This window comes from Watersipora subatra, chromosome 10 (assembly GCF_963576615.1).
Source record: "Watersipora subatra chromosome 10, tzWatSuba1.1, whole genome shotgun sequence".
In the NCBI taxonomy this organism is placed as follows: Eukaryota; Metazoa; Bryozoa; class Gymnolaemata; order Cheilostomatida; family Watersiporidae; genus Watersipora; species Watersipora subatra.
The window spans coordinates 34,561,386-34,578,384 of record NC_088717.1 but is presented as its reverse complement, the minus strand read 5'-3'; the positions used below and the strand labels follow the sequence as shown (position 1 = coordinate 34,578,384).

The 16,999-nt window shown below is 31.5% G+C and overlaps 1 protein-coding gene across 1 annotated transcript in view; it reads right to left on the bottom strand.

Annotated features, from left to right (window-relative positions):
• The window catches only part of LOC137405936 (sodium-coupled monocarboxylate transporter 1-like), a 55,702-nt gene that overhangs the window by 20,685 nt on the left and 18,018 nt on the right, over window positions 1-16,999 (bottom strand). Inside the window, exons 5-6 of the mRNA XM_068092411.1 lie at window positions 15,601-15,720; window positions 10,384-10,532 (exon numbers count right to left, since the gene is read on the bottom strand). Of these exons, the coding sequence (XP_067948512.1) occupies window positions 10,384-10,532; window positions 15,601-15,720 (269 nt within the window). The remainder of the gene's footprint in view (window positions 1-10,383; window positions 10,533-15,600; window positions 15,721-16,999) is intronic.

Here is a 16,999-nt window from a genome sequence, read left to right as displayed (position 1 = left end):
ATATTGCAACTAAAGGTGATTTGCTGTCCGCTAAGTAGGTATTTGCCAGATTATCTTCAGAATCTGTGAAACAGAACACAACCTTTCAAACACATTTCACTTGCTATGCCTGTTTGGCTTTTAATTCATATTGAAGTTTTTTAAAATAAAAATAGACAGTAACTATCAAATTCTTTAAGTATTTAATAAAATTTTAAGTATAACATTTCAACGTGAAACCTTCGGCAATATTTTACTAAGTCAGTATTGTTTATGATAATAATCATCTATGTGAACAACATCCAATAATATGAAATATTTTGAAAAGGTGATTTGTCTTTACCGTTAACTGTTGTTCACTTTACTTTTTCGATTCAAAACGCATGGCATAACTCTTTGGCAACTGTGCAGTAAGTTGATGGATTGTGAAAGCTGTTTAGATTGGCAAATATGTACGCATGTCTTTAAAAAAATGGGCATAGTGGAAACCATGTGATATAAAATAAAAGTGAGCATGACTATCTGATGTTGCAAATAAAGTTTAAAATCTTGTGCCTAGGTAGATTTTCGACAAATTATTTGCAGTGTCTGTGAGATTTACAAATTACCATTTCATTAACAACATGTCTCACTCACTGAATCTGCTTGGTTTTTAGCTAACCATAAAGCCGCGCACAGAATAGAATATTATAGAACTGCGTAGACAGAAAATGATAAGTTCATTTAATATTTGTAAAGTGTATATGCTATTGAGCACAATCTCTATAAGAGTTTAGGATCTTATTTGTCTTTGATTTAGTGTACAAGCAGAAAACGTTATAATCTTGTCATTGCGCATGAGCAGTGCTGAATTTTACTGATTGCAGTATTGAATAAGTCTCTTTGTTCCCTAAGTTTAATTGATCCTTCTTCAATATTACATAATCATAAGCAGAGCAAGACATGTTCAATGTATGACAGGCAAAGTTTCAACAGTGATAAACATGTTGGCTCAGAAAACTCTCAAACAGAGCAGAAAGTTTATCAATGCTGTGAGACTTTTTCAAAGCAATTATTAATAAAAAGGGGTGGCTATATACATAAATGAGCTACGCAAAGTAAAGTGAGATGAGTTTTCCAATCTTTAAAACTATAGGTAAGCTTTCCAACAAAGGTAGTCAATGGCCAGCTATAGAATAATTCTAAAAAAAATGTTTAGTTCAAATTAGCAATCACAATAGAACAATAAGTAGGTTATTGCACTATTGCTATTGATATCTAAAATTATTTTGTTACAATGCAATTTCTAAAAAGACTTGTGTAGTTTTTCAAACAAAGTTACAAATTGACAAAACAGGAATTTTGGCTCGTGACCTTCCTTGAGTAAAAGACCAAAAGTAATTACTTTGTCAGCAGTAATAAAAAACAGTTGACAAGGATCTTCAGGCAATTTTGCAAGTGTGCTGTTGCGAATTTTCAACAAGGGATCTACCAGTTGGTAATTATTGGTGCTCAACAGAAGTTTTTGCTTAACTTCGTGTCTAAATTATCAGAAATATTTTTGCAAATTGGTATCATTCCTGCAGACTTTTTATTATTGTGAATTTTATAAGCATTTATCAGCCTCTCTTGCTTCATATAAAATTAGCATTGTAATTAAAACCGTTAAATATTTTTAAGTGTAGTATGTTATGGAGAGCATATCTTAAAAGAAAAAAATTCTTCTCTGGATGAGAGACTGTGTAAAAGTCGCAAACCATGTGATCTTATTATTGCCTGCAAGTAAACGTATTGCATAATTTCCTTTGTTCTATTAATAGATCTTGTTGCTGTTTGATGTTGCATCATGATTACCTGGACCCTTGCTGCTTAATGTTTAGCAGAAAATGAGTGGAAAGTAATAATATTTACTTGGTTCAGGAGATTCTCTACCAACACTGAAAGTATACCAAAACGACGGATATTAAACAAAGATTATTACAAAAACAACGGCACTAGAAAACAACTTTGCAATAATCACTCACTATTAGAGTTCTTGCTGTGCAAGCCGGTACATCAACCGAACTATCTAATGTGATACAAAATAAAAAAACTTTGTGAGTGTGATATTCCAACAATCAACTTTGAGAATCATGCATTTTGGGTTTAAAAAATTTTTCCAATTGCAATTTAAACTAAAAACTAAAGCAAATCAGTAAATACATGACTTCAAACCTTCCATAGTTGGGGGTGATATAATTCTATTGTCTATCATAATTTTCTTCTGGTATAAGTTGCTCATGGTTAAATTGCATATATATTGTCAAAATACTAAATTTCTCTTGAGAAATTGAAAAAGGTTTCATAAGAAATACCCTTCATATTTGTTTTAAAATATAACTGTTCAACTCTTTGTAAATTCGATAGTCCAATTAAAGAATTAATTTGTGTTCCATATTACGTTTCGTTTTTCATAATGTTATCAAATAAATCATTTGACAATATTGCCCTATGTCAGTATAGCGTATGATAATAGTAGTTTATGGGAACAACATCAATTTAGATGAAATATTTTAAAAATATGATTTGTCTTGATTGTTAGCTTTTGTTCATTTTATTTTTTCTATTTAAGATGCATGTGATAACTCTTTGGAAACTATGCAGTGATTTGATGCACGCGAAAGCTGTTTAGATGGGCAAATATGAACGCATTTCCTTAAAAAATGGGCTTAGTGAAAATCATGTGATCTGAAATGAACGTGAGCATGACTATCATTAATCCAAAACAAATGTAATATTTCCTGTTTGAGGCTAGCTAGGTGATGTTGCAAATAAAGTTTAAAACCTGGCACCTGGGTAGATTCTTAAAAACTATTTGCAGTGTCTGGGGATTTTGAAGCCGCCATAGCATTTACAACATGTCTCACTTGCTGAGTCTGCTTGCATTTTAGCTAACCATAAAGCTTTGCGCAGAATAGAATACTGTAGAGAAAAGTAGACAGAAAATACTAAATTCAACAAATATTTGTAAATTGTATATGCTAGCAAGAGCAAACTTTATGAGAGTAAACATTTGATTTGTCTTTGATTGGTGTATAAAGCATCAAATGTTATAATCTTGTTATTGTATATGACCAGCCGTACTGAATAAGTTTCTTTGTTCTCCAGATTTAACTCCTGCTTCTTCGATATTACATAATCATAAGCAAGACACTACAGGCTCAAGGTATGACAGGCAAAGATTGAGAAGCGATAACATGTTGGGTCAGACAAATCGCAAACAGCATCAAAATTTCACTAATGCCGTGAGACTTTTTCAAAGTTATTATGGAAAAAAGAGCAACTATCAGTAACACAAAGTACAATTAGATGGGTTTTCCAAACATTGAAACTGTAGATAAAATTTACAGCCAAAGTTGTCAATGACCAATTATAAAATAATTCTCATAAAACTGATTAGTTCAAATTAGCAATCACAATAACAATAGAACAATAAGTAAGTTATTGCACTATTGATATCTAAAATTAGTTTGCTACAATGCAATCTATAAAAAATTCTTGCAAATGTCAATTAGGATGTTTCCATGTGAAATATTTGACAACATTGATCTACATCTGTATAGTTTATGATAACAGTGATATTTGTGTGCAACATCAATTCAGATGTAATATTTTGAAAATATAATCCGGCTTGATTATTACAGACGGTTCACTTTATTTTTTCCATTTAAAACATATAACATTACTCTTTGGTGCCTGAGCAGTAATTTGATGCATTTTGAAAGCTATTTATATTGGCAAATAAGTACGCATTTTCTTAAAAAGATTGGCATAGTAAAAACAATGTGATTTAAAATGAACGTGAACATGAATATCATTAATACAAAACAAATACAATTTGTTCTGTTTGAGCCTAACAGGGTGATATTGCAAATGAAGTTCAAAATCTCGTGCTTAGGTAAATTATTGAAAAATTATTTGCAGTGTCTGTGAAATTTACAAGCTACTATTTTATTAAAAACATGTCTCACTCACTGCACCTGCTTGGTTTTTAATTAACAATAAAGTCTTGTGCCAATAGAATACTATATAATGGAGTAAATGGAAAATAATAAACTCATTGAATATTTGTAATTTGTATATGCTATTGAGCACAAATTTTATGGAAGTAAACATCTTATTTGTCTTTGACTTGGTGCGTAAAGCATCCAATGTTATAATCTTGTTATTACAGATGACCAGCAGTACTGAATAAGTTTCTTTGTTCTCTATATTTAACTTGTGGTTCTGCAATGTTACATAATCATAAGCAAGACGCTACAGGCTAAATGTATGACAGGCAAAGGTTGAGAAGCGATAATACATTGGCTCAAACAAATCTCAGATAGCACGAAAATTTTACCAATGCTGTGAGAGTTTTTTAAAGTAACTATTAAAAAAAACAAGCAACTATGACCAACAAAAAGTAAAATGAGTCGGTTTTCCAAACATTAAAACTGTAGGTAAGCTTTCCAACAGAAGTAGTCAATGGCCAGCTATAGAATAATTCTCATAAAACTGTTTACTTCAAATTAGGAATCCCAATAACAATAGCACCATAATTAAATTATTGCCCTATCGCTATTGATATCTAAAATTAGTGTGTTACAATGCAATCTATAAAAAATAATTGCAAAGTTTTTTGAACAAAATTAAAAATAGCAAAAAAACAAACGTTTACCTGTGAACTTTTTTAATTAAAACAGCGCAAGTAATAACTTTGTCAAGAATAATTAAAAAAACAATTAACAAGAAATTGCTAGCAGTTTTGCCAGTGTGATTTTGAAAATCTTTGACCAGGGATCTACTATTTGGTATTTTTTGGTGATCAACAAAAGTTTTGGTTTCATTTTGTGTTTTAATTATAAAAAATGTTTTTTATTTTATATTGGTCTAACTTCTTTAGATTTTTTATTGTTGTGAATTTTTACAAATAGGTAGCAGCCTCTCTTGCTTTATATAAAACAAGCAGATTGCCCGATTTTGCACGGGTAAGAAAAATGACGGTTTCAAATGAAAGTGTTTTTTTTTATTTCTGCGTACTACATTTATTTCTGTGTACTGCTTATATATTTGTGTAATTTATACTGTGCCTGTTTCAGTCCTGCTACAGCTCTCTACTGATTGCAATATTCTTGCTTATCATATCAATCAAGCTTATGCGAGAGTCATGTAAGTTATGCATTGTTATGTTAAAACAAAGCATACTTGTTATAAATGAACATACAATGAAAGACAAAAAGACACTGATATTTATATATAGATTTTCAGTATGCATTGCTTATTTGCTGAGACGTTAGCAAAGCGCATTTGGCTTTGTATCGTATAACAAACAAAGTTTCATGCATTCATTGAACCGTATTAGGCTCTTACATATATACACTACTGAAATCCAGCTAAAATTATATATGATGAATACTACAATAAAATTAAAAAAATTTTAATCTGTTGCATTCCCATGAATGAAGTAGTAATAAACATTAAAAAAATCATTCATGTAGACGATTATTTGCGTTCAGTATTTCACACCCATTTAACACCCCAAAAAATCTTTTTATTGTTTGCGAGTATGCAAAAACACTTTGCTTTTTTGTATACTTAATTTTTTGCCAATTTCATGTGCTCGGTGGACAATTTCATGTGCAATCTCATGTGCACACTTTCATAATTATGCTATTAAAAGTTATGCATGACTTCATTTCTACTTCAAACTCAGTTCAACAGTTCTATAGTTGTCTATGAAATATTTGTTGAGTAATAAATATACATATTATGACACTTTTTAATTTACTTTTAGGAACTATTAATTCTACACATGTATGATGTACAAAGGATAACTCAGCGTTAGGCCATTAGCGATTGGCATAAACAGACAACAAATTTAATTACATTACTGAATTAATTTTGTTGCGGTATTTTGTTTTATACTGCTAGCAATGCCATTCATCAACATATTTACATTGCGTCAGCATGAGTTAACTATTATAAACAAAAGTAAAAAGAACAAGTGAGGTGATGACAAGCACTTTTTCAAAAATCCAAAAGCCAAAAAGAATTAAATATATTCATTAAATGTTGACAACACATTGATAACCGCAACTGATTAAACTTGAAACTTGTATAATTCCATTGTTTTCAAGCCATACATGAAAAGCAAGCATAGGGACATAGGAGTTAAATTACAATCAAGCTTTAGATAAAAAAATTGGTATTGTCAACATACTCAATATAAACTTGATGAAATATTTATATTTTCTAAAACAACTATAAGTATTTTCAATGAGGAGCGATAAATGTATGGCAGAATTTTCCATCTAGCTATTTCATTCTCTAAAGATATACTACCTTGTCAATCTTTGTAATTGACTCTGATCTTTTAGTAGTAACGAAAGTTTTTTAGTGGAGCTGATGAAAGAATACTACATAGTAAAAAAGTTCAATGATGGACAATTGGTCTGAGAAAGAAAAAACAGAAGATTTGATTGAATTCTAACAATATACAGATCTCAGATTACAAGTTTGCAGAGACACTTGAAATTGGTTTAATAATGTTTGTTTTAAATGTTTTGAACCAAACTTATCAGACATTCAAGTTAACTTTTAAAATATATTTTAAATCAGAATTTTGACCATTATTGTTCATAGATATAGGAAGAATGTAAACGAGTTAGAGAAAGCATTGGAGGTTACATGTTTTATTTTAAAATTTTATTCAGTCTAAAAATATCAATGATGTAGTAAAGTTCTTGCAAAGACATACAATGGATCAAGATTTGAAGTCAATAAAGTACATGTACAGAGATCTTATGCTTAAGACTATGTGAAATTAACCTGAGATTTTATGCAGCTATAACTTATGTAAGAAATGTATGTAATGAATTCAAACAAATCTTTTGAATAATAAAGCGCAATTTTTTTAATTGCGTATAAACTACAACCATACTAAAAATAAAAGCTAGTAAGTAAAGAAGGATGCATATGTGAGAATATTTGAAAAAGTACAAGAGCTCTCAAGGATTATTAAAGGCCTGAACTATTGAAGGAAGCAAACGAGACACACTTTCAAATGTCTGCTGAGCGTGTATAACTGCTGACCAAATACATTATATTGTAAAAAAAACTTTGCGAATGCTAAACTACAAAATACATTTGTAATGCAGAAGAGCAAATATAGCCTTTAGCTAAACATAAGTTTAAAAATAGTGTAAACGCTCAATTTGCTTCCGAAGCTACACTTTAAATAAAAACTCACAAATATTGGGAGTTTTCATCTCTTGTAATTTCATTCTTGTAGAAACTCGCAAATATTGTGAGTTTTTACAAGATAGAAATTAGCTCCCCAATAAGATATAATGTCCCCAATTGTTAGGTGAAAAGTTTCTATGAGAAGAAAACTCCGAAAATATTTGCCTACTAATAAATGGAAACAGGTCAAATGTGTGTGAGAATTTAGCAAACTTTATGGGGACTTACATATTTTTTACACACCCACACTCACAGATGTTCTCGTACAAATGCAGGCAATTGGGGACAGTGCTCAGATTTTGTCGGGAGTTGGATTAAACTGTATATTTTTTAGTTTTTTATAAGAAAAAAGGGTTTAAAAGATTGGGGACGTCCCCAATTTCCGAACGTCCCCAATTTGTCTGTTAAATTCTGGTGTGAGTCCCCAATTGCATGCATTTACAAGTTTGCACGCACACACACCCACACACGCGCGCAGTTGAAGCTGGGGTTGAGTATGTATTTTTCAATTTTCAATTGTTTTACTGATATCCAGCTTGTTATCACTAAAACTTTATTAGCTATCAGTTTTCAGCTTCATTTTCACTATAATTTTTGGCTGATCTCATTAAAATATTTTTCAGGCTTATTTGTCAAAAAAGCTCTAGTGATGCTGCTCTCAAACATGCTTTGTTTAATATGTAGTGAAGTGAAGTTTTGTGAACCGATTAAAAGAAGTTGTCTGACCAATTACCTTGGGTTTTTCGCAACTCTAACTTGGCAGCTGGTTTTAAGAAAAAATATTACCGTTGTCACACAAAAAAAATGCTGAATTGGGAGAAATCGATCATCACCTTTATTTATGCGTTGTGAAAATGGTTTTGGCAAACAGTATTTCAGTGCATGTTATTTCAACGTACATAATTAGCACTCTAACTGCCAAACTTGAACTCAGGCAATATATTTTCTGAATCGATACGGTAAAATAAGATTTGTATGGCGAGTTAGAAAAATCCTCATATTCCACTTTGAAAGGTGAAAAAATTGAATAACAAGGTAATCGTATCATGAGCTTGCACGTACTTAAAGATACACCATAGTTTTTATGAAAGTGCTAGTCGCAGGCTTTTCAGGATATCGCTGGTAAAATCTGATTTTATGCCAAGTGTTGCTAGTAACTGCAAGCAGTCAGCGCAAAATTGGTGTTTTACATGAAGTTAGCTGAAGGCTGCAGAAAAACGCTATCAAATTTTGAAGAACTGATAAACAGCATTGGGGTAAATTAGCAATAACAAAAACAACTTTGGCCTGATTAATATATATACGTGTGTATATATATATATATATATATATATATATATATATATATATATATATATATATATATTAAAGTTGGTCTGCGTGTACTTGTGTAGTTCGGTAAGTCCAGTTAAAGCTATTAAAATCTTGAAATTGAAACCTCACATTATGCTGGATTTGAACTCACAAATGTTGTAACCCAAACTTTCTAAATCACACACTTAACCAATGAGTTGTAAAGCCTTTTTGTCGATTGCCCATTTTAAATGATGTATTAATCGAAACTCTATTAACTCTCTGATAAATATGCTTTTGCGTTTTCGCCATATCAGGGCTAATTTGTTTTTTGCAAAACGATATCAGCTATAATTTCTCTCAAAATTAAAATTTGGCAATTGTATCTCAGTTCACTGTCATTCCTTATGGTAAAAACTTGTTTTTAAACAAATAAGTGATAGAATTTCAGTCAAAAGACTACTAAAATGCATAAAAACCTTTTTTCAAGTATGTTTTAGCAAGCTAAATTCGTATAAGTTAGATTCAGCATTTATGTTGCACGTATGTCTTGAAGGAAGGAACTCTGCACGTAGTACATTGTAATGTTAAATTTCTTGCAGATCATACCCACAAAATGCGCTTAAGTTATTGTAGGTAACTATTGATAGTTACTGAGGTTAACATACTATTTTGTTCCTATTTTTAATTAAGATAATTTTTACCAAGTGTTTGCATTAGATAAATACTATGGGTTTGTATACCACTTGATACAATATTTTTGCCTCATGATGCCAACAATGGAACTAAAATCATGTAATTGTATATCAAGTAATTTTTCATGGTATGATATTTCACATTTACATTTAAACACCTTAACATTTTCATTTTTTCACCTCTTTTATTTCAACAGAAAACTTCTGTCACAATATAAAATTTAAAAGTTTTAGTTGGTTGTAAAAAGTTGAAAACCTTTGCAGTCGGTTTCTTTTTTCTCCAACTTCATTTGAACTGCACAAAAAAACACTTTTCCCATGATATGAAGTTTAAAAGTTAAAATAGTAAATGCTTTACATGTTAAAAAAAGTCTGGCCAAAGAATTTTTTATTACCCGGCCAACGCTGGGCATTCATTTGTATGATTATATTTGCATTCCTTTCAAAATTGCATTGAGCTTTGTATGTAGCTGTTTATCTCACAAGTAGTTGTACAATTGTTGTTTTATGTTTTAACAGTTCATCATAGGTGCCACAAGCCTATTCATTTAGCTAATAGCAGTCTAGAATAGGTCTACTGACTAGGAAAGCAATGAAGAGGATAGTCTATCATTTCCTAGTTTTACGGCACAAAATAAGTCTAGTACAATTATATTTTAATGCACAACATTTTTATACTAGATTATTGAACTTATTACATCAGGTCGCACAGGTCAAAAGGTCAGGTTGTTATTTTTTAACACTCTTTAATGTTTTAATTGCTTCCAATAGTTTTTGATTTACTTTATTTTTATTTTTTTGTGATTTATCAAGTTGCTTGTCAGTTGAAGACAAATTTCTATTGTTACAAGTTGTTTCAGAATGCATTAAAGTCAATAAAGAAAAACTAGGAAATTTTACCTGCGCTCATTTGTAATCGGTCTAGCTCTATTATAGTATAATACAATATAAAAATATATAGTATAATAATAAAAAGGCTTTGCAGTTTGTTTAATACTATGCAATCAACACCTTTCTTTCACGAGATGGTTACCGGGGTTACCATCTCGTGGTTACCTTAGACTGATAAAATTTATTTTCATCAATATTTGATTTTGTATATAAAACTGTGTGGTCAAAAATCCCCAACTTTCTCTCATTTACCTTATACATTACTGCGGTCCAAAACACTCACCTTATATCTAGCCGACCACTTTCTGAAGCATCTTTCCATACCTGGTCCCAGCCACTGATGATGAACCCTTGAATAAGCACGGCAAAGATTCCAGCAAACATGATACCAGATTGTAAGGTGTCGGTCCATAAAACAGCTTTCATTCCTCCCTAAACAAAGTCAGTATACTATAAACAAAAACAAAACACAATTTGATGTCGAAATAAGATCTACTGGTTTGTTCTTGCCAGCAAGCTACTGAAAGAAAAAGCAATTTTTTGCTATTATATATCTTTCAGAGGTTTCAGACTATGGCAAGCTAACATACTTGAAACATTTTTTTATATCACAGAAATCAAATTATTTAGGTTAAAGTATAATTAGACAAAAGAAAACTAACATGAATGATACCAAGCATTATTTATTAACATTCTCTAAAATATATTCCAGTTTTTTCAATTTCTTGCATCCGTGCATTGAACTTTAATTAAATAGATGAGGTTTTAATCCAATAAGTCTCCAATTCTGATCAAAAAGCAAATAGTTTCAATTTTCATGTGTTTTCTATTCATCAGATGCTAATTTTACCACTTCGGAATCAACCTGATTAGAGAGCAATTAGTATGAATTGTTTAACATCAAGTGCTCAATCACTGTGTTTCTATGACATGCATCATTCACAAATTTGAGCCAATCCGTAAGTTAACAGCGTCACGAAAATGCCATATATCCGCAAGCTGAAAGAGTTCTGCAGTTTGCAAAACTTTATGTAATCTATCATATTGGTGAATTATGAAAACAGCACTTGCAAACAATGAAAATTAAAATACCATGCCACCTATTCAATTTTAATCATTTTCAATACTTTCGTCGTCCTTTCTTGATTGAGTTTTATGTGTTTGCATTGCTAACTGCATTGCTAGTTATTAACTTATAGCATACAATTCCTTACCTGTTTTTCAACAAGACACCAGAGTAATTCCGTCTATAGAAACACTTAATTTGCATGGTAACACAACTCGCAAACAACTTCAAACCCACAAGATGTTCTTCATGCTTGTCATGGAAACATGGTGTATGTAAACAAGTTACACTACTCTATAATAAATGGTATTGGTTGCATAATAGTTGCTGAGCGCTTTGTCTAGTTGGACCTCGCATAATTGTGTGCTTTTCTGTTTCCACTGTTTGTAGTTCAAATGGCTACTATATCGTTTCTTATGCTTTTTTATTAAATATATGTCATATACTGCAATATTGCTTTTTTGCCGGCTACAGCTAAGTCAGTTCAGTTTTAGTGATACAATATGCAAGTTGAGATATCAACTTCATCAAATGTGAAACTACTAGTGCTTCTTAAATATAAAGTTGAAAGTGTTTAAAGGGTTTGACAAACGAAGACCGTATAAAAGTTCTGGGATTGCGCTTAAATAGAATATAAAATAAAATGAAGTTTTTCAAGGTAAATGGAGCTAAAAATTAAACTTACACCCGTATAAAAAAGATATTTTTCAAAAAGAAACGAATAGTGTGGTGTTACTATGCTAATAATATATATAATCATAATAATACAATACATGCTAATAGTGCTGTCTTGCAAATTTTTTGATATTCCGCTCAGGGGTCGCTAAACATATTATGGAAATGTTTACTTTTTCATATCCATTTCCGTAAACATAAATATTTCCATAATTTTATGGAAATGGATATGGAAATTTTATTTTAAAAATATGGAAATGTTATGGAAATGGAAATAATATAGAAATGAATTATGGAAATATTATGGAAATGGAAATAATATGGAAATAAATTATGGAAATGTTATGGAAATGGAAATAATATCGAAATAAATTATGGAAATGTTATGGAAATGGAAAAAACTATGGAAATGAATTATGGAAATGTTATGGAAATGGAAATAATATGGAAATAAATTATAGAAATGTTATGGAAATGGAAAAAAATATGGAAATGAATTATGGAAATGGAAATAGTATAGAAATGAATTATGGAAATATTATGGAAATAGAAATAATATGAAAATAAATTATGGAAAGGGTATGAAAATGGAAATAATATAGAAATTATGGAAATGAATTATGGAAGTTTTATGAAAATTTTATGGAAATGGAAATAATATAGAAATGAATTATGGAAATTGTAACATATACGTAATCCAAGATATAAACAGAGGGGAGTTATATTGTATAGACTAGGCTACATAAATAGACAATGGTAATACACAAACAGCTAACATCAGTGGTATTACAGAAACTATTAAAGGGGTCTGGAAGAAACTAACTCAAATTGTCTCTTGCTCGGCTACATGTATTATGGACAATGGTAACACACAAACCCAGCTAGCATCCGTGGTATTACAGAAACTATTAAAGGAGTCTGGAAGAAATTAACTCAAATTATCTCAGGACTTGGCTGCATGTACAGACAATGGTAACACACAAACCCAGCTAACATCAGTGGTATTACAAAAACTATTAAGGGAGTCTGAAAGAAACTATCTCAAATCGTCTCTGGCTTAGTTATAGGCAATGGTAGCATACAGCTTTGATGTTGCCTGGACCCTAAATAAAGCATATTAGCAAGCAAATATCATATTCATATTATGTATAAATTAATCACATGTTCGGAAAGAGTTGACAATTGCACACACATGCTCATTTGACACACAAGCGCGCGCACATACGCGCACACATACGTACACAGCCTAGCAGCTGCCATTGTTTTTACTGATCATTACTTTAGGTTTATCAAATCCAGGCTTTGACATGGTTTTCAATAATTATGAGTGCGCCACCCTGTCTACTGATGTGGTCATACTGACAGAGCGTGTTTTCAATTAAAATGTCAGTATTGGCCAGGGCTTCTATAAAAGAATCTCTGTTTTTTCACAATAAGTATTTACATGGTTTAGTATCACTGTTCTACCCAATTTAAGGCAATATAATATACATACACAGCCAAATTCTGCACAATTGACTTGTTTTTATGAAAATAGTTTAGTTGTGAAATTCTAGGCAAGTAACGGATTACTTCAAGGGGGCCACAACTATAATAACTCACACACATCCCAGTCCCAGTAAATAAATTAAAAGCACCCATAATCTTAGCTACTACAAAAGCTGTGTCTGGCTGTGTGTCCAAAGCCATCCTTACGAGTTAGGAAAGAGATTCCTTCTAACAGGATTCAAACTTGCGATATTCATTTCGGTAAACCACTGTTTGCTGGTAGATCAAACACTCACGGCATCTCGCTCACGGTATGGTTATTAAACCTGACGATCTCACACTGTACACATGACTGCTAGGGTGTTAGTCCTTAGGCTAGAGTGTTAGTCCTTAGGCTAGGGTGTTTGTTCTTAGGCTTTGGCAATCATGTGTGATACCCAGGATACATTATCATGGACTCATGCAAACACAACAAATAACTGTTTTGAGTTAATATTACTTCAAAGGAGCCAAAAGCCACAAAGTGAAAATCCTGACTCATGACAGAACTGAGTGAAGACAATCAATGGAAACATAGTGTTGTCACTAGTCATGACAGAAAGCAACTTCCTGTGGCGAGCCAGATCATTCGCTGACTCAGCGCTCCAACCAGGCAGCAACCAAAACGCACATAAGCCGCTGCTCAACGCTGACAGTCAAGCGAGCGATGGAGAGGTAATTGCTGAGCAGAACCAGGACTGTCATATCTCAATGCTCCAACCAGTAACAATAGCCTCAGTAGAGCTCATAAATATAAAGGAATGTTGACAAGGCCAGCAAGTAGATTAGTGAGGAGAGACTAGAACAAAGAAGGTCAGGCATTATGCATGCCTGGCTAAGCTATTGCTGCAGGGATCGCTAAACATATTATGAAAATGTTTACTTTTCCATATCCATTTCCATAAACATAAATATTTCCATAATTATATGGAAATGGATATGGAAATTTTATTTTAGAAATATGGAAATGTTATGGAAATGGAAAAAATATGGAAATGAATTATGGAAATCTAATGGAAATGGAAATAATATGGAAATAAATTATGGAAATGTTATGGAAATGTTATGGAAATGGAAATAATATGGAAACGAATTATGGAAATATTATGGAAATGGAAATAATATGGAAATAAATTATGGAAATATTATGGAAATGGAAATGATATGGAAATAAATTATGGAAATGTTATGGAAATGGAAAAAACTATGGAAATGAATTATGGAAATGTTATGGAAATAAATTATGGAAATGTTATGGAAATGGAAATAATATGGAAACGAATTATGGAAATGTTATGGAAATGGAAATAATATGGAAATAAATTATGGCAATGTTATGGAAATGGAAATAATATGGAAATAAATTATGGCAATGTTATGGAAATGGAAATAATATGGAAATGAATTATGGAAATGTTATGGAAATGGAAATTGTGACAAACACGTAATCCCTGAATTTCCGCTACTATTTACTATGCTATTGACTCCGCTACTACGCTATTAACTCGGTTTGGTAATTGATATTGACAATAACGATTAAATAAAATATTGAATAATTGGTCAGTATGAATAGGGAAATTAACTACATCTCAGATAGATTTTTCGAGTTATTTTGTTTCAACTTTTTCATGCTATTTGAATTTGTTGAGTTGATGCTTTCAAAGCCAAAAATATGTCATGTAATAGCCATAATGATACCGGTCCTGCACATATAAATTTAGCACTAATATAAAGAATCAACCACACATATACAAAAGTTAGAAAAACATCAGGAGCTGTGATTGTTAGAGTGCAAAGAGACATTGGTTTTCACATATTTTGCATGCAACAGAGACAGTTGGTTAATAGAAAGAAATATCTCTTTATTTAATTGTTTATTTTTATTTTTATAGTTTTTTAACTTGTGTCTCGAAAATGGTTATTTACTTTTAAAGAGACTTGGTGAAGCCAGCGAGGCCAGTGAATTCAGCAAAACCAGCAAGGCCAGCAAGAGTATCGTGAACGGTAAAACCAGTTAGGCCAGTGTAGTCACTAATGCCAATGATTGAAGTCCTATTGTACAAGTAATACTAGCCATTGAGAAAGACCGTTACACAAATTTTTTGTTCTTTTTTAAAATGATGAAAGCAGATTTAAAATCCAACTAATAAAATTTGCTCATGAGAACTATTTTGGCTACATGTTTCAATCATTAGCATGTTTCAATCAAAACATGTTCCTTCATTAACTTACCAAGGACGTGTAGAAGATGCAAACAACAGAGATAGCTATAACAGACAGCCATGTGTTCAGCCCGGTAACAGCACTGATGGCAAGACTTGGTCCATACACTACGACAGCCATGTACATCATCTAAAGAAAGATTAGGCAGTTTTCGAGCATGTTCCATGGTATGGATAAGTGTCATCTGCTCTGACGGCGGACTGTAACTTACTCATCTAGTCAAACAAAAACATGATGCTCAACCTTTAGAGTAAAACATAGCAATTTTAATTCTTTTCATTAAGCTGAACATTAAACCGATTGCCAAATCAAAAAGCTGTCAACCAAAATTGTTTCTATAAGCCCACTATTGGCGCATATGAAAGGTCAGGCAGTTGCAAATTTTAACTCTACACTCACATTTATCACATGCTTTGGAAAAAAATAGTCTAGGAAGATTATCAGTTGAAGAGAATTTTGTATTTAATAATATCTTGTGTTAATCTGAATGTGATTTAAAGTTTCATTGTTGTTGATATATAACACAGTATAAACTTACTTTCTAAAACAAGTGAAACAGTGAGCCTCTAAAACAACATGTTTTGCTAGTAAGTTTGTTTAGACTTTGAGCCAGCTTTTTTCTGCAATAATTTGATTAACTTAGCGTGTTCGCTTCTGACCAGTAGGATGGATCAAAACAAATCTGTCTTGTCATTTCTATTATCGCTAGTACCCAAGTAGACCAAAGCACCATGATAGGTTGTCGGTGAAATAACTTTATGTACAATTATTCTGTAAATATTCAAGTCACTTTATTACTGCAGCTGTTGAAGGATTGGAACAGAATAAGCAGGTAGTTGGAATCCTGAATGATGTAACCTTATTTGTCAATTTAAACCTTCAATTTTTCTAAACATTATTTAATATGTAGAAGCTGTAGATGGCAATATTTTGAACAAACAATTTAAATCTGATTAAACCGATATCCAAAGCAAGTCTATGAAGTTTGCTCTAAAGGCATTACTTGGCTGTGTTTGATTCTTTGCGCTAAGCAATATAATATTGAGGTTACATAAAAAGCTTGAGCAAGTTTTCTGCTAGCATCCATCAATGTTTGATGCTTGAATGGCTACTTGTGGGTAAAGAATTAAAGATCTCTTTTTCTTCCAAAGATCAGTCTGAATGAAATGAAATATAAGTTTAATAAGGATATCAATAAAATGTAAGTTGATGGTAATTTTTAGTTCTATATGTGATGATTACATAAAGTATCTGTTTTTATGTAGTTGGTTTTTACCCCAATATAATTTCCCTGGTGATTTACTTATTTTTAATAGTGGTGTCTGTAATTTGTCTGTTTTAAGCTGCACTTAGAACTTGAGAAAAAAAGCTGTTTAGGTAGATTTGAAGTCAAAACTTTTTGAATAAG